The sequence below is a fragment of the Asparagus officinalis genome, chromosome 5, assembly GCF_001876935.1.
Source record: "Asparagus officinalis chromosome 5, Aspof.V1, whole genome shotgun sequence".
Taxonomy (NCBI): Eukaryota; Viridiplantae; Streptophyta; class Magnoliopsida; order Asparagales; family Asparagaceae; genus Asparagus; species Asparagus officinalis.
Window position 1 is genome coordinate 34359127 of NC_033798.1, and position 19719 is coordinate 34378845.

Consider the following 19719-nt stretch of genomic DNA (forward strand, 5'->3'; position numbering starts at 1 on the left):
TCCAAGAGTAAGGAACTCAAGTAGCTTATTTCTCTTGGATGTTATTTGCTTCTCCTAAAGAAGGTCATATTGTGTTTGTTTAAACATTTATAAAATCCACATTACTGTTTATCATCAAATTGCATGTTTTTGTTCTAATTTTCTATGTCTTATTTCTTAAACAATTAAGACTTTGTAAATGTGTTGCAGGAATGGCGTTTTTCCTAACTTTCATAGAGCATGCTATAGTCATCTAAGTGATAACAAACCTTGATAAATTCAACAAAATGTTGAAGAGTGCTATGTCATTCAAAGTTAACTAGAAAGAGAAAGACTTGTAATCTACTCTTTTCATCTCAAGGTTTTTTATTACCTTGTTTAATTTGTCTGTTTCCCTTATACATTATTTACAAAATTCTGGTAACCCTATTGTTTTATTTCTAAAGTCATTTTGTTTTAAGGATTGAAGGGCTTCAGCTCTGACTCTTGGTTCACTATGAAGCTCCTAGCATGCCTTTAATATTGACAAATAGGTTGTTGTTCACCTCTGGTTTAATATTTATAAATAGGTTGTCCACCTCTGGTTGATCTAGATATAGTTTCTATACTTTGCTTGTCGAGGTCTATTTATGATAATAAGGCTCTAAACCAGGTCTCCTACACTACCTTTACTCTTCATTATTATTATAGTTTTAGTGCAATATGAACACTCAAATGCTATCATAGTTTTAATGCAATATGAACAGTTATGAACATTCAAATGTGCAAAAACACATCTATAAATGCATTCTCATATGCAAAGCTAAAGGAGATCAAATTCTCACATGGTGTTTTAATAACTAATTTACCATACCATAACTTGAGATCATTCTTAAATGAACACTCTAAAGTTAAACCATTTCTGTCGAGGGGTTAACAGACTCGAACATTTAGGTTATCAGATCATATAGGAGTCTTGAGTTGAGTACAAGAGTCTTTATATTTGAATTACTTAATCTTTTTATAGAAAATTTAATGTTCCATACTTCTCTTCATATTCATATTTTATAGAAAATTCGTATGGACTAAATCCTTTCAAGGATGTACTTAACTTATTCATGTATGTTGGGGATGTTAAATAAGCCCTATTGTTTAATGAGGAAAATTTCAAACTTTCAGTAGTCGATAACCTTCTGGAAGGATGTTAAATAAGCCCTATTGTTTAATGAGGAAAATTTCAAACTTTCAGTAGTCGATAACCTTCTGGAAATTGTTTAATTCTTCAGGTGTCATTAGACAATGCCAACCTTTTCACTTTTTTCGATGTAATTTGACCATTGGTCTTGATGTTTCTCACTTTGTACTTTGTAGCTATGCTTCCACTTTTTTTCCTTTCTGATTACGAGCACTGTGCTTTATGTGGAACAGAAGCAAACTGTTAAACCATATCTTGATGTTGAGTTCCTTTGGGGGTCTATTAATAATTACTCAATTCAATCTATACCCCTCTTAAAGTCTTTTATGAATGATGGGAGGAAAGGAATAGACTTTTGCCTGTATGAATCTGACATACCCCTCTTAAAGTCTTTTATGAATGATGGGAGGAAAGGAATAGACTTTTGCCTGTATGAATCTGAAACTATATCTCTATTGTTTTTTTATGAATGATGGGAGGAAAGGAATAGACTTTTGCCTGTATGAATCTGAAACTATATCTCTATTGTTTATTTGAGAGGGTACATTATGCTAGAGTCTCAGGATACCCTTTGCATATAACAGCAATAAACGAGGAATATCAGTTGTTTTGTTTATGGAACAGGAACATCTAGGACCATGAAACCAAAAATGGATCATGTGCTTATGAAATTGGAAAGAACTTTTCTCTCTTTTTATTGAAAACCTAGACTTGTCTTACAGCGTTAGGTTTGGATAGCCTTCTGTGCTCTTTCTATATACTTACTAACACCTTTTACTACTTGCATAAAAGGCCTTGACTATATGCACTTCATCAGTGTAATACTTTCATAATGGTCTAGACGTTGTTTATAAAACAAACAAAATGGCAATTGTTCATTTTGTTGATGTAATCCTTTTACTGTGGATCGTTGCTGTAAATTCTTTTTTTATGTTTATTTTGACAAAACATCAAAGGCCTAATAGAGGTTAAATGATGTTAACTTGTTTGACACCTTCACACTGAACCTCAGGATATCTTGGATCTTATAGAATTCTCGAGTCAAAAACATGAGAGGACAGTGCTTTATGCTATAGTAGATTGTGAATATTGCATAGAAGTCAACTCAATCAGATAAAGTCTATTAGTGCAAAAAATGTCTTGTGATTTGGGAACTATGAGTCTCTTATATCTTGGAACGTTTAGGAACAAAACTACGTTTTGCTTCAAAAGGTTTATGTGATAATGCAAGTAGTATTCTGAGTTGCAACTAGCTGTCCTTCACTTTTAGTACCGCTTCTTGTGGTGATTACTCTCAAGTGTAGGAGTATATTCATTATCATCCAGAACATTAGAATTTTAACATCTCCATTCTGTGGGTCATACACGAAGTTTCCTCTTTCTTCTTATATTTATATTTTTTCTATTACAATATTTTCCCTTATATCTCACTTTGATTCTAAGGAGTTTCCTGTGCTCACATTCTAGCTTTTGGGGATAACTATCCATCATCCTTAAAAACTGCGTGTCTACTTCAGAACCATAATTAAATGCTTAGCCCTACACTTAATTTTGCCATTATTAATGCTTCATGGTTACCTTCGCAAAACTTTATTTATTTTGCGCTGTGCCTTATAATTCCTTTGTATACCAAGCTAAATTCAGATAAAAGGAAGTCGAGAAAGAAAACAGATAATAATAATATATAGTAGACTGTAGCTTTTCACCTGAAGCAAAGATTAAATATGCTCAACCCTTACATATACAATTTCTAACGTTCAGTTGATGTGCCAAAATACTACTATGTTTTTTTTCTGGAGTGATAGCCAGTTAATTGGAATTTGGAATGTGATAACTTTTAATTCAGATAATTGACAGCAAAGTATCAGTTGCTGATGGTTAAACTACTTCTTGTGATTATTAACCTAGTTCTGTAAAGTCTCTTTGGTGGAATGGAGATAGTTTGGATATATTTGGTGGTTTGATCAAAATATGCAACTTCTTTAATGGAAACTGATAGTTGTAAATCCCAATGTTGTAAATCCCATGTTTCAGGCTGTTTCCATTTATCAGGTTCATTAACCTGATGCTTAAATCCTAAAGTCTGTGCATGGTTGAGGGTGTCAGTAAAAATGCTTTATTCCTTGTATTTCATTGTTGTTATTTACTTTAGATTTGCGACTGATCTTGGTTCTGCAGCAAAATTTGCAGCGGAAAGTTGTTTCCTGCATGTGCTGCTTGGATTATCCTGATTTCCTCTGTTTCTTGCCATAGAAATACTCAGTTGTAGAGAACAGTCTTAATGTCTGCTGACGATGTTGGACTGGCATAATATTAGGTGCCATCAGCACTCTGTCCATATTATGTGGACTTGGAGTACAGGAGCAGGCTGCCATCACTGCAGCTGGATTCTTATAGACATTTCTTTAGAGCAGCAATTCCATGCACATCCATATTAAGAGCAATCCGAGAGTCATCCATTTGATGATTTACTAGCTAGTAGCAATTGCTGGAACCCGACTTAAGTATTGTGATGTTTTCCTGTTGTAACTTTACTGTTTATATGTTGAAATTATGTTCTAATTTCTCAGTTGAGAGGGAAGTGATCGACAGGAGAATAAAGAGTTTCACATTAGATAAATCGATGAAAAATTGAGGGCCATGCAAATTAACACCTTTGGAATATAGTGATGGTATGAAAACCACCTTCAAAGCTCATTTGTACAAAAACCACCTTTAAAGAGGGTTCCGATTGCAATCTATTACATTCTTTTGCTTTTTGACCATTCTAATTGTTTGATAATAAACAGTGAGAAGATGTATCGTAACAAAGCACCTATCGTTCAGAGTTCTACTTTTGGTAAGTAGTGCATATTTCTCTTATAATTCATGATTCATTCACTTGGTTGATTAGAATATTATTATCAATTTAACGTTTATGTAACAACAGGTAATGCACCAAGTAATCAATCACATGCAGAATTATTGAAAAAGAAACGTTCTCATGCAGCAACTAGTTATCTGTCATACATGAATTCTGCAGGGAATGGATCCGGTTCTAATCCGAGTAAATATGCAATCTTCATTTTACTGCTAGAATATTTAAGTACTGTTAGTTTTTACTTATCTAACAAGTGTGTATGCTAATAGGTACAAAACGTACTCGTCTGCAAACTTCCAATCAAGAATGCCAAAATTCTGTAGCAGATGGACTGAATTCTAGTAGTACTGTTGTCACCACAGAACGAACTACTACTGGTAAGTGGTGTTGAATTGAGCTGAATTCAGTTGAATTGAGCTGAATTGAATTATTTTCCTCTAAAAGGTGTAGAGAAGCTGAATTGAATTTCATTTTCATCAATTGCAAATTACAAGGGTATACCTAAACTACAAACTCGAATGACAGGGATTAGAGTTAGTGCACGTCTTCAGCAACAAAGTGTTAATGATCAGCCAGTGGTAAACACCATAGTTGAAGAGCGAGATGATAATGTGATGTCAGATATTAATCAGGAGCCTCCTCCAGGTATACAAAACATTATATACATATATTTTGAGAATTAAATATACGTATGTGTTATGTTCTTAATAAAAATTATGTCAAAGGTACAACCAAAAAGGTGCGAGGGAAGACAAGAGGAGTGAATGCAGATAAGGTGTTCTCCCAATTGAATTCTAAAATACATGTGACTCTGACTGAAGAAAATGCCAGACCTACGGGCCCTTATGCTGAGATGTTTGCAAATGAAATTGGTTACACAATTCGAAACTACGCCCCACTGAATGTGGAAAAATGGAAGAAGATTGAAAAAGCAGATGTGGAGAACTTGATCAAAAGAATGCCCACTGAATGTGGAAAAATGGAAGAAGATTGAAAAAGCAGATGTGGAGAACTTGATCAAAAGAATGCAGATTAGTGATGATTTATTTTGCTAAAGGTATTATATTGGTTGCTTTGATTTGTTATATTTAGTTTGACATGAAATTATGCCTGTGTAGAATAAGTTTGAATTTGATATGTCGCTCCCTTGGGTTCATAGATATGTAATTACAATATGTCAGACCGTATATTGTAATTTTCGCTATAAGTTGAAGAAACATTTTGAGCAGTTTTCAACAATTAAGGAAGCAATTGAAAACAAACATGAAGTTGTTAAGACTCAGGAAGAATGAGAGTTTCTTTGCACTCATTTTTCTAGTGAAAAGTTAAAGGTACAATATCTTTTTTATTTTTCTCCACGCATTACATTTTTTCCATTTTTCATTTACTTCTTTCTAACTGTATGTCTCGATAATTTTAGATTCGCTCAGAGAAGAATGTTCTTAATAGGTCAAAGTTGACATATCACCACAAAGCTGGGTCAAAATCATTTATGTCACACCAAGAGCAAATTGTAAGACACTTTTTAGTTTTGCTTATAAATTTGTAACTTAATTGTGTACATATATATATGCTGAAAATGAAAATATGTTTGAATGCAATAGGCAACACAGAATGGAGAGATGCAAGGTGCAATTGATCATTTTAAAACAGAGTATAGAAGTACAAAAAAAGGATGGGACTTGGGAGCAAAGGAAAAATGGGTAAGTAACGTGTCAATGATGCATGCTTTTATAATATTTTAAGAATATAGGTAAAATTGATATTACTGTTCTAAAGAGGATTATATTGATTTGGTCGTAATTAAGAAGTTGCATATGATTGAACTGGATATAATTTTGTTTTACTTATAGGATCAAATGATAAAGATGCGAGCAGATACCACTCAACCTGATGGAACTCGAACAATGACAGATGAGGAAATTTGTGCAAAAGTTCTCAAAGTCAAATCATGACAGATGAGGAAATTTGTGCAAAAGTTCTCAAAGTCAAATCAGGCTACATTAAGGGATGTGGTTTTGTCCCTAGACCACCACCATTAAGGTTCTCTCGTTCTTCGATAAGTGAAATGTCTGAAAAGAATAAAGAGTTGCAAGAACAGCTTCAAGAGACCCAACAACTTGTAGGAACTCAACAACAGAAGATCGATGCGCAAAATAAGGTAATCCAAAGATTGGAGGAGCAAGCCAAAAAGTTTGAGGAGTTTATGGCTAATTTTTCGAGGCAACATCCATCAGCTTAGTATTCTTAGTGAACTTAAACTTGGAGAAATGTTTCTTTGATCGTGTTGCATTTGTTATTGCTTTAGACTAGCATTGTTACTTATGGTAGTAACTTTCTTGCTTTCTTTATTTTAATTGTTTTGATGTACTGTGGTGACAATTAATGATAATTATTTATATTTTGTGTTTTTCTCTTAATAGAATTATTATTGATGAAATAAAATTCCTCATTATAAGTTTTCTCGCTATATATTTAGGTCGATGAAAGTAAATTTCCTCGAAATAGACCCTACAACTTAAGGTGACGAAAATATGTTTCCTCGCAATAGGCCACATACTTATATCGTCAAAAGAATATTTCCTCGTTATAGAGTATACTGCTTACGTCGACAAAAACATATTTCCTCGCTATAGTGATACAACCTATAACAGCAAAAGTAATTTTCCTCGCTATAGACCATATAACCTATATCGACAAATGTAAATTTCCTCGTAATTGAATTTCTTTGGCGAGGAATATGGGGTACAACCTACAACGACAAATTTAAATTTTCTCGTCATTGAGTCTCTTTACTGAGGAACTGTTTCCACGAGAAAAAGATACATATAATAAAGAAAATCAATTTCCTCGTTAATGATTTACCTTTGGTGAGGAACAATTTCCTCGTTGAAAGGTACTTACAACGATGAAAATAGTTTTTTTAAAACTTTTATTATATATAAATTAAATATTATTCACATATCATTGGCGAGGAAACTATAGTTTAGCGATGAAAAAGGCATAAGATTAGGTGAGGAAAAATATCGAGGCTAAAGAGTAACAAGGAGACAAGAATATATTCATCGCAAAAAGGATTTCGTGAGAAATTATAATATTCCTCGCAGAAACTTTTCTTGACCACCCTACCGCGAGGAAATGGTGACCAAAGTTTTTTCCTCGCGAACACACTATGGCGAGGAAATCTCAACTTTCAACGACAAACTTGTTCCTCACGGATTAGCTTTTCTGTTTTAGTGATAGTTATCATTATAAAGCAATAAGCCAGCCCACAAAAAAGAGAAAACCATGGTGCAAGGCTGAAACCATGGTGCATGAGTTCAATAGAGGACACTAAAATAGATAGTTATCCTCAAATCTTTTCGTTTCATTTCTTTCTTTGTTTTCAGAAAGAGTTAATAGCTAAAATCAAGGCCGAGAGCAAGGCTGAAACCATGCACACAATTAAAACAAAGGCCAGGCAACAACTAAAACCAAAAGCCAACCATAGCTGACCAACCAAGGCCGAGAGCAAGGCTAAAACCATGCACAAAATTGAAACCAAAACTGAATACAGACACGTTGGAACCAAAAATTAAAACTGAAACACAAATCCATACAGATTATATAGAAGAATGGCCACGTTTATGAAGAAAATTAGCAGATAGCATAGCAACGGGTCGAGAAATTACCTGGTTCGTGGAGATCGAGCGTCTACAATCCACGAGAGAAACAACAACGTCATAGGCTAGCGGACGGTAGGAGAAGGAGATCGTCGTCGGACAGCAGAAGGCAGGCGGGAGAAAGTGAAATGAGAGGGAGAAGGGGCAGTGATTGTAAACCTAGGCGAAAATGAGAGATCTTTGTGGGAATGGAATTGACGCCCCCCTTTCTCCCAAAATCGACCAATTTCAGCGTTTTGATGAAGGAAAACAACATTTCCCCAAAGTGAGCTTGCATCCTACTTCTCCCCCACTTTCCTTTTTCTATTTTAACCATCCAAACATCCGATTTTACAAAAAACTGACAATTTTTACCTGTCAGTTTTCTTTTAGGGGTGTTTTTTGTATTTTTTGGGCCAAACAAATAGGCCCTCAGAGGAAAGGTAATGAGTTTTCACTTATTTTTCTCAAGGCTTTGAATATATAGATATATATTATATATATATATATATACTACTTATATTAGTATATATTTATATATATATATAATATATATATAATATATATATATTATATATATTATATGTATATATATTATATAGTATATTATATAATATATATAAATATATATATATATATATATATATATATATATATATATATATATAATAATATATATATAAGAGTTGAAGAGCTATTAGTTGACTTTTTTATTGCGGAATGGAGATGAGACTCACTTATAGTGCGCAGGTGTTATTGCCGAAACTTGTTCAGTTGTTCTATTATTATAGGGTCTTTTTTTTAAAACATCCATAACCCATCTAAAAATGAAGCACCGGATGATTGACGACTCAGCGCCACCCTAGCCAAGGGGCTTGTTTGACACACCTGCCCCCTTTTTCACAACACACACACACACACACGTGTGTGTGTATTTAATTAATGTGTATCATATGTTATATGAGGGGATTTCCTCTTATATACAATAATATGGCATAATTTCCACTAATAAACCAAAAAACCAAGAAATAGAAATGAAAACCAAGAAATCTCAAAAAGTACAATTTCACATATTTCCATCTCTAAAACTCACCCACAACATCTAATAAAATATTTTTTTTATCCAACAACTCATCCACCATATCTAATAAAATATTATTTTCATCCAACAACTCATCCATCACATCCACCACATCTAATAAAATATTATTTTCATCCACAACATCACTCAACTCATATCATCTCATATTTAAAAATTACTTACATCATCCAATAAGATTGTGACAACTCATCTCATCTCATTAACATTTCATTTCTTTGTTTTCCTTCTAAAAAGCTAGGAAAACAATTTCCTTAAGTATGAGTCACATCATCCAATAATATAATGACAACTCATCTCATCTCATCTATTTTCTTATTTTTAAGAAATAACCAAACAAAAGAAAACAACCTATTACAAGAAATATGTTTAGGTTTCTTATAATTCATTTCCTTATTTTTTCCGCCAACCAAACAACATCAAAACAAGTTTTCTTAAAAAATCACTCACATCATCCTATAATAAGGTGACAACTCATCTCATCTCATCTCCATTTCTTTGATTTCCTTCTTTTTTTAGCCAACCAAACAATCCCAAAACATTTTTTGGTTTCTTTTTCTTTGATTTCCCTCTTTTTTTAGGCAAACAAACAACCCCTAAGTGAATAAAGTAGGAGAGAGAATGTCTCATAACTATCCTTAGTTGAGGTTGTGTCACATCATTGTATATGAGAAAATCTCCTGATATGACATATGATACCCGTTAATCTCTCTCTCTCTCTCTCTCCCTCCCTCCCTCCCTCCCTCCCTCTCTCTCTCTCTCTCTCTCTCTATATATATATATATATATATATATATTAATGGGTATCATTGTCAAGGTGGGGATTTCCCATATTGACTCTGTCACGCCCCGCTTCCTAAAATACCGGAGAATCAGAACATAAACAAGCCCACATTGTATTAGATTAAGGAGAATAACTAAAAATAAAACATTTCTCCTCAACCTAATACGCTAAGCGTCAAGAAATAAATACAAAAGCACAGGTCCCCGATCACAGATAGCGAGAATATAGTGAATAACACAGAATAAAATAATACATATCATAAATGAATATCATCCAAGACATAATATACGGGTCAAACATGCCCTTATACAAAACTATCTGAATGAAATACTAGAGAATATAAATTACAATGATCAAGCAAAAAAGGAAATCCTACAAAAGTAAGCTAAGACCATCGAACAACTAGAGGGAATAACTAAGCTTCGGCTTCCTCTGCTAGGTTTGCAAGGCACTCCTACGGAGAATCCTCAGGCTCCTGCTGTATCTGCTCTTCTTCTAAGTCTGACGTACACCAGAGAAAACAGGTGTACGTCAGTATGCATAACACACAGCAAGACCCCATAAAAGAAAAGAACGAACGAAAACCCAATGCGAAAAACGATACAACAACAGAAATGACAAAGGAACGTACAACTAAAAATTCAACAAAATCAAAATGCAATTCATAATTAAAACGTGATACTCATAAGGCTAACAACATACAATAACCAGGTCGAATACTAGCCATCCTAAAAACTCACTGGTCCACCTTTCAAATAGGTCCAAGTTCGCATTACCGGAAGACTGACTGTTCACAATCCCCTACGCGCATCCAATCCCATGAAACAGGCGGCTAGAGGACTACACGCAATCCGATCTTAGCCTGGTCCGAACTCAGGCAAAGCTTAGGTGACAAAACAGGTCACGGATCCAAGTGGCAAAATAGGTCACTTGGTCCAACAAACTAACCCCATGATGAAACAGGTCTCTGGTGTGAGTCTGGAAGATAAGTCAACAATCACATTTGATCATGTGAACCCAGACTTTCTCATCCCAACTCTTCTCGTTCTTTCTAAGTCAACAATCATAATCCCTATTAAAACTCAGGTCCACCACCTAAACTCAGTCAACACACCCATACATGTCACTAGGTCTGTTCATGACGCACGATGCTACTAAGTCATGAACTACTAATGTTCTCAAACACAATAAGGAACAATCAAAGCAGACATGTCAAATACAGTAAAATATTCGCAAAACATGAAATGTAATCATGAATCAGTAAAAACATACATACAGTCCGGTTTTATCAATATCTTGTTATGCAACCCTCTAAACTACTCATACAATTTATCAGTAGCTAAGTAATATCTAATATGACTATGGTTAAAAATAAAATCAAAAAACTGTGATCGTTTTACACATAAAATGTCGCAGTCTGTAATCATCAACACAAGATCATAAATTAATTTAAATCCAAAAATAAATAATCTTTTTGCCAAATAAATTCCTTTAAATCATCATAATTATCAAAAATATAATTATTTTGCCGAAAATAATTTAACAACTCACAATGACCCCTTTTTCGAAATAAATAATTTTAAATTATCTATTTTAATAATTATTCAAAACCAACTCTTTTTCCAAATAAATCCTTTTCTCATCATAATAATTCTAAAAACATCTCAACATAGCCAACTTTACATAAAATATTTTTTCTTTAAACTATTCATATACAATCATTATTTAATATTATTCATTAACAAGCCCACATAGAATATCACTATATAAATATACAACAACATAAACGAAATACAGTCTAACCTATGCATATACTTAGTTAATTCATAATTGATCAGAAATTATAGTGAATAACAATTAGGAAAACAGAATCTTGCCTAGGGGTTTCGTCGAACGAGTCGACGTCGACGTGCGAGTCCGCGGGTCTGAAGAGTGTCGGTCAGAGCTGTTGGGGGCTACCGTCGGCGGGAGAGGGCAAGCGGTGGAGAGAGAGAACTAGGGCTCGGGATGGACGGCGACGAAGGGGAGGAGTGAGGGCGGATTTTGGATGCTGGGCAGGGGGCTGACTGAGGGTGGAGGAGGAGGCTGCAGGCGACGGGGTGGATGGCGACGACCTGGGGTGGCTCGAGCGGGGGTGAAGGTATGGCGGTGGTCGATGAGAGCGGATCTCAGCAGGAGGGCTAGACGGGTGGCTGGATGTGGCTGAGGGCGGCGTCCGGGACAGCGAACTCAGGTCGGCACTCAACTGTCAGAGGGAACTCAGGAGGAGGTCGGAGCGGCGTGAATCCTGGGAACAAGGGGAGCGCTGAGCGGTCTGCGGGGGCGCTAGAGCTAAGGGGTTTGTGGTAGAGCGACGACGCTAGGGTGGCCGGAGGGAGGCTAGCTCAGGCGGCGGCTGTGGAGGTGAATGCGTTTGGGAGACTGACGCGGGTGGTTGTCGGTGGTGGGTGTCGGGCTGGTCTAGGCGAGCATAGGCGGTTTTGTGGGGATGAGAGAGAAGAGAGAGAAAGAAGAAGGGCGGCGACTATCGTGAACAGGAAGAAGAAAAAGAAAAAAAAGAAAAATTATATATATATATAGGGGTTTGGGTTAGGGTTTTGAAAAATAATTAAAAATAATATTAATTATAAAATAAATTAAATAATTAATTGAAAATTATCTACACATTAAAATGTATCAGTTGTACTAATATAACCGATAATATGTAATAGTAGTAATAATACAATAAATTATCCAATTAAATGAGAATAATTAATAAAAAAATATAATTACTTATTTTTAAAGTCAAATAATTATGGAAGAATTATCTATATAATAAAACATACTAGTTATACTAATACAACCGATAATATGCAACAGAAAAAATAATACAATATATTATACAAAATAATACGTAATAATAATACAATATATTATAAGAAAATATACGTAATAATAAAAATAATACAACATATTATTCAAAATGACACGTAACAGTATCTATAATACAATGGATAAATTCCACAAATTTTTACTGTACTAAATAAATTTATAAATATCAAAATCATTTAAATAAATATAAAACTTGAACTTTAAATCATAGAAAATTTTAGAAAATAAAGAAAAATAAAAATACTCTTTTAAAAATAATAATTAAATATTCTAAATACCAAAAAATTATTTTTACTAATATCAAAATCCAATATAACCGATAATATGTAATAGTAGTAATAATACAATAAATTATCCAATTAAATGAGAATAATTAATAAAAAAATATAATTACTTATTTTTAAAGTCAAATAATTATGGAAGAATTATCTATACAACAAAACATACTAGTTATACTAATACAACCGATAATATGCAACAGAAAAAATAATACAATATATTATACAAAATAATACGTAATAATAATACAATATATTATAAAAAAATATACGTAATAATAAAAATAATACAACATATTATTCAAAATGACACGTAACAGTATCTATAATACAACAGATAAATTCCACAAATTTTTACTGTAATAATAAATTTATAAATATCAAAATCATTTAAATAAATATAAAACTTGAACTTTAAATCATAGAAAATTTTAGAAAATCAAGAAAAATAAAAATACTCTTTTAAAAATAATAATTAAATATTCTAAATACCAAAAAATTATTTTTACTAATATCAAAATCCACGGTCATTACATTCTACCCCTCTTAAAACAAATTTTAGCCTCGGAATTAAAATAAGATATGCACGATATCATATAGTAATCTGTAAAGAAAAAGTTAATACATATAATAGCTGATAATTAGAAGTAAAAGCATATCAATAATGGACGTAAATGAAAGACATAAAAATATATGCAATAATCATGTAATATGTATTCATAACATTTACACAACGAACACAATATCAAAATATACCAATAACCATTATATCATTATACCCATTAGAATAACCAAATATGATACAAAAACTATAAACCCAATATACATAAAGAATAAACATAATACAACATATGAACTGTCATGTAATAATTTCCAATATAATAATCAAATATGGACATAACAGTTAACTAAAACAGTAATACAGAGACTTGTGTATATGAAAAATTGATAAATACAACAATTAAAACAATTAATGAATAGACAATAAAATACATTATCAAAGTAAAATAGTCTAGAGAGGCTTACTTGTCTTATAGTTTAGCTTCTTTATCCGTCTTTGGTTTCATCGCTTGTTGTTTCATTTGGTTGAATAATACCGCTTATCCTAGTGAATTCGATGAACCAGATACCTACTGCAGGCCAAGCAGCCAAGAAGAAGTGTAAGGAGCGAGAATTGTTGAAACTAGCATATTGGAAGATCAATCAAATGAAAGGCATGCAGATACATGATATCTACATAAATGCAGCTCCTGTCAGTTCATAATAAGAATAGGGAATTTTGGATTCCACGACTTATTCCCCTTAGTACTATGCACAGAAGGTATACAACCTAACAAAAGAAAAACAAGTAATACACAACAAAATATCTACAATATGCAAAGCCTACATCTAAGCTGTATAAAATTATAACACTAATTTCACATCCTAAAATAAACTATAAAACTGCTGATGAAATGTAAAAGAAATAACTATGTTAACTAATAAATAATATAAACCAAATAACACAATAAACCAAAAAATTAATAAAATTAAAGACAACATAAAAACATATATAAGAAAAACGTATAACTTAATAAATAACCAAACAATAATGATAATAAAACGCGTACACGAAAAGTAAAATGTGACCAAAATTGTGTGGTAACACATACAGCAAACATGTATAAATACATGTACACTACGTAGAATTAATAAAACAAATGCATCACAAAAAATAACTACACTATAGCGTGACCACAAACAAAAATTATAATAAAAACATAATAAATACTGAATCACCATAAGTATCGCAATACACAAATTGAGGTGTGAAAATAAAAAATAAGTAAGAATATACTTGTAAGGACCATGAATTTGATATTAGTTAAAATAATTTTTTAGTATTTTAAAATATTTAATTATGATTTTTAAAATAGTGTTTGTATTTTTCTTGATTTTTTTACAATTTTCTATGATTTAAAATCCAAGTTTTATATTTATTTAAATGATTTTAAATTTTATAAATTAATTGTACGGTGAAAATTTCTAAAATTTATCTGTTGTGTTATTGATACTATTACGTATCATTTTGAATAATACGTTATATTATTGTTACTGTTACATATTATTTTGTATAATATGTTACATTATTAATTACGTATTATTTATATAATTTATTGTATTATTTCTACTATTACATATTATCTGTCGTATTAGTATAACTGGTATGTTTTACTATGTATATAATTATCCTATAATTATTTGATTTTAAATGTAAGTAAATATATTTTTATTATTAATTATTCTTATTTAATTGTACAATATGTCTATATTTCAACTATTTCATGTCAACTGTTATATTAGTACAACATGTACATTTTTATTTATAGATAATTATTCTGTATTTAATTTAATTTTTAAGTACCCGTAATTATTTATTTTAATTATTTTTATTTTAAACCATAATATATATATATATATATATATATTTCCCCCTTGGGCAAAAAGGGGCTGACTGGAGGGTGAGGGAGGCGCTGCAGCGACGGGGTGGATGGCGACGACCTGGGGTGGCTCGAGCGGGGGTGAAGTATGGCGGTGGTCGATGAGAGCGGATCTCAGAAGGAGGGCTAGACGGGTGGCTTGGAGTGGCTGGAGGGCGGCGTCCGTGCAGCGAACTCAGGTCGGCACTCAACTGTCAGAGGGAACTCAGGAGGAGGTCGGAGCGGCGTGATCCTGGGAACAAGGGGAGGCTGAACGGTCTGCGGGGGCGCTTAGCGCTAAGGGGTTTGTGGTTAGAGCGACGACGCTAAGGGTGGCCGGAGGGAGGCTAGCTCAGGCGGCGCTGTGGAGGTGAATGCGTTTGGGAGACTGACGCGGGTGGTTGTCGGTGGTGGGTGTCGGGCTGGTCTAGGCGAGCATAGGCGGTTTGTGGGGATGAGAGAGAAGAGAGAGAAAGAAGAAGGGGCGGCGACTATCGTGAACAGGAAGAAGAAAAAGAAAAAAAGAAAATTATATATATATATAGGGTTTGGGTTAGGTTTTGAAAAATAATTAAAAATAATATTAATTATAAAATAATTAAATAATTAATTGAAAATATCTACACATTAAAATGTATCAGTTGTACTAATATAACCGATAATATGTAATAGTAGTAATAATACAATAATTATCCAATTAAATGAGAATATTAATAAAAAATATAATTACTTATTTTTAAAGTCAAATAATTATGGAAGAATTATCTATATAATAAAACATACTAGTTATACTAATACAACCGATAATATGCAACAGAAAAAATAATACAATATTTATACAAAATATACGTAATAATATACAATATATTATAAGAAAATATACGTAATAATAAAAATAATACAACATATTATTCAAAATGACACGTAACAGTATCTATAATACAATGGATAAATTCCACAAATTTTTACGTACAAATAATTTTATAAATATCAAAATCATTTAAATAAATATAAAACTTGACCTTTAAATCATAGAAAATTTAGAAAATAAAGAAAAATAAAAATACTCTTTTTAAAAATAATAATTAAATATTCTAAATACAAAAAATTATTTTATACTAATATCAAAATCCAATATAACGCGATAATATGTAATAGTAGTAATAATACAATAATTATCCAATTAAATGAGAATAATTAATAAAAAAATATAATTACTTATTTTTATAGTCAAATAATTATGGAAGAATTATCTATACAACAAAACATACTAGTTATACTAATACAACCGATAATATGCAACAGAAAAAATAATACAATATATTATACAAAATAATACGTAATAATAATACAATATATTATAAAAAATATACGTAATAATAAAATAATACAACATATTTATTCAAAATGACACGAGCAAACAGTATCTTTAATACAACAGATAAATTCCACAAATTTTAGCTGTAATAATAAATTATATAATATCAAAATCATTTTAAATAAATATAAAACTTGAACTTTAAATCATAGAAAATTTTAGAAAATCAAGAAAAATAAAAATACTCTTTTAAAAATAATAATAAATATTCTAAATACCAAAAAATTATTTTATCTAATATCAAAATCCACGGTCATTACATTCTACCCCTCTTAAAACAAATTTTTAGCCCGGAATTAAAATAAGATATGGCAGCGATATCATATAGTAATTGTAAAGAAAAAGTTAATACATATAATAGCTGATAATTAGAAGTAAAAGCATATCAATAATGGACGTAAATGAAAAGACATAAAAATATATGCAATAATCATGTAATATGTATTCATAACATTTACACAACGAACACAATATCAAAATATACAATAACCATTATATCATTATACCATTAGATAAACCAAACCTATATACAAAAACTATAAACCCAATATACATAAAGAATAAACATAATACAACATATGAACTGTCATGTAATAATTTCCAATATAATAATCAAATATGGACAATAACAGTTAACTAAAACAGTAATACCAGAGACTTGTGTATATGAAAAATTGATAAATACAACAATTAAAACAATTAATGAATAGACAATAAAATACATTATCAAAGTAAAATAGTCTAGAAGAGGCTTACTTGTCTTATAGTTTTAGCTTCTTATCCGTCTTTGGTTTCATCGCTTGTTGTTTTCATTTGGTTGAATAATACCGCTTATCCTAGTGAATTCGATGAACCAGATACCTACTGCAGGCCAAGCAGCCAAGAAGAAGTGTAGGAGCGAGAATTGTTGAAACTAGCATATTGGAAGATCAATCAAATGAAAGGCATGCAGATACATGATATCTACATAATGCAGCTCCTGTCATTCTAATAAGAATAGGAATTTTGGATTCCACGACTTATTCCCCTTAGTACTATGCACAGAAGGTATACAACCTAACAAAAGAAAAACAAGTAATACACAACAAAATATCTACAATATGCAAAGCTACATCTAAGCTGTATAAAATTATAACACAATTTCACATCCTAAAATAACTATAAAACTGCTGATGAAAGTAAAAGAAATAACTAATGTTAACTAATAAATAATATAACACAAATAACACAATAAACCAAAAAATTAATAAAAATTAAAGACAACATAAAAACATATTAAGAAAAACGTATAACTTAATAAATAACCAAACAATAATGATAATAAAGACGCGTACACGAAAAGTAAAATGTGACCAAATTGTGTGGTAACACATACAGCAAACATGTATAAATACATGTACACTACGTAGAATTTAATAAACAAATGCATCACAAAAAATAACTACACTATAGCGTGACAGCAAACAAAAATTATAATAAAAACATAATAAATACTGAATCACCATAAAGTATCGCAATACACAAATTGAGGTGTGAAAATAAAAAATAAGAAGATATACTTGTAAGGACCATGAATTTGATATAGTTAAAATAATTTTTAGTATTTTATAAATATTTTTAGATTTGTTTAAAATAGTGTTTGTATTTTTCTGATTTTTTTACAATTTTCTATGATTTAAAATCGCAAGTTTTATATTATTAAATGATTTTAAATTTTATAAATTAATTGTACGGTGAAAATTTCTAAAATTTATCTTGTTGTGTTATTGTACATTACGTATCATTTTGAATAATACGTTATATTATTGTTACTGTTACATATTATTTTGATATAATATGTTACATTATTAATTACGTATTATTTATATAATTTATTGTATTATTTCTACTATTACATATTATCTGTCGTATTAGTATAACTGGTATGTTTTACTATGTATATAATTATCCTATAATTATTTGATTTTAAAATGTAAGTAAATATATTTTTTATATTAATTATTCTTATTTAATTGTACAATATGTCTATATTTCAACTATTTCCATGTCAACTGTTATATTAGTACAACATGTACATTTTTATTTATTAGATAATTATTCTGTATTTATTTAATTTTTAAGTACCCGTAATTATTTATTTTAATTATTTTTATTTTAAACCATAATATATATATATATATATATAATATATATATTATATATATATATATATATATATATATATATAAAAGTTTAAGTTTTTTATTTTCTCTCTCCTTCGTTCTTCGCCAACCACCCAGATCCGCCGCGCATCAACATCATCCCCTCGTTCTCTCTCTCGTCGCGCCACCCAACTCATCTATCTTCTCTCTTCTCTCTCTCTCTCCTCTCTCTCTCTCTCTCTCTCTCTCTCTCTCTCTTCTCTCTCTCCCTCTCGTTCACCCCACGACCACCCACCACTGCTCGAGCCACGCCACCACCTCATCCTCCATCTTCTCCACCCTTTCCGTCGCCTGAGACCGCCGCAAAGCTTCGACTTCGCTGCCGCCAGCTCTCACCGCTCGCTTCACCTGCACCATAGCCTGAGACCCGTGCTACCACCGCCTCCACCTCGCCCAGATTTGTAGCCGACAACGCCCACCTCTTCCAGCCGCATCAGCACCTCCACAAGCACCCCGACCTCCTCATCCAATAGCGACCCCTCTCCAAATCAGCTTGACGCCCGAACCCGCTGCTGCCACGTCGTCAACCCCGACACCTCAATCTCCACGCCTCCCGGAGCTCGTCGTCGAAGTCCCCTCACCCATTGCCACGCCTCCTAGCCACCACAAACCTGTCTCCAATAGTCCCGTGTCCGCCCCTCCTCATCACTGCGCCACTGTCCGCTCTCCCCGCTGTCCCTCGTCGGAGTCCCCTACGATGCCGTGCTCTCCGCGTCAGATCCGACCCATACCGTTCTTTAGTCCCGCACTCAGATCAGACCCGTGGACACGCACGTCGATGTCATTTTGTTCGATAATACCCAATGCAAGATCCCGCTCTCCCTATTTCGTAGTTTGAATATTTATATTTATTATGAATTATTTACATAGTTATTTGTAACGTATTTATCTGCGTGAGTTATTTGGTGAATAATATTGATTTAAACCATAGTTATGTGATAAATAGTATTTTCGGAATAATGATAATGAAGTGAAGGAATTTATTTTGATAACGG

The 19719-nt window shown here is 32.2% G+C and overlaps 2 protein-coding genes across 2 annotated transcripts; both read left to right on the forward strand.

Moving 5' to 3' along the window:
- LOC109841699 lies at nucleotides 4206-5007 on the forward strand. The gene is made up of 3 exons (XM_020410646.1): nucleotides 4206-4390; nucleotides 4539-4658; nucleotides 4739-5007. The coding sequence occupies exons 1-3, from the start codon at nucleotides 4273-4275 to the stop codon at nucleotides 5005-5007; spliced, it is 507 nt and encodes a 168-aa protein (XP_020266235.1). The 5' UTR covers nucleotides 4206-4272.
- On the forward strand, nucleotides 5667-6338 carry LOC109843703. Its single transcript, XM_020412659.1, has 3 exons — nucleotides 5667-5716; nucleotides 5867-5927; nucleotides 5972-6338. Exons 2-3 carry the CDS (start codon nucleotides 5873-5875, stop codon nucleotides 6253-6255), a joined length of 339 nt encoding a protein of 112 aa, XP_020268248.1. The 5' UTR covers nucleotides 5667-5716; nucleotides 5867-5872; the 3' UTR covers nucleotides 6256-6338.

Bases quoted from the DNA above. Each gene is read 5' to 3' on its own strand.
- LOC109841699 (XM_020410646.1), top strand. From the start codon at position 4,273: ATGCTAATAGGTACAAAACGTACTCGTCTGCAAACTTCCAATCAAGAA. The intron at 4,391-4,538 runs GTAAGTGGTGTT...CTCGAATGACAG, and splicing joins CACAGAACGAACTACTACTG to GGATTAGAGTTAGTGCACGT. The intron at 4,659-4,738 runs GTATACAAAACA...ATTATGTCAAAG, and splicing joins TAATCAGGAGCCTCCTCCAG to GTACAACCAAAAAGGTGCGA.
- LOC109843703 (XM_020412659.1), top strand. From the start codon at position 5,873: ATGATAAAGATGCGAGCAGATACCACTCAACCTGATGGAACTCGAACA. The intron at 5,928-5,971 runs ATGAGGAAATTT...AAATCATGACAG, and splicing joins TGGAACTCGAACAATGACAG to ATGAGGAAATTTGTGCAAAA.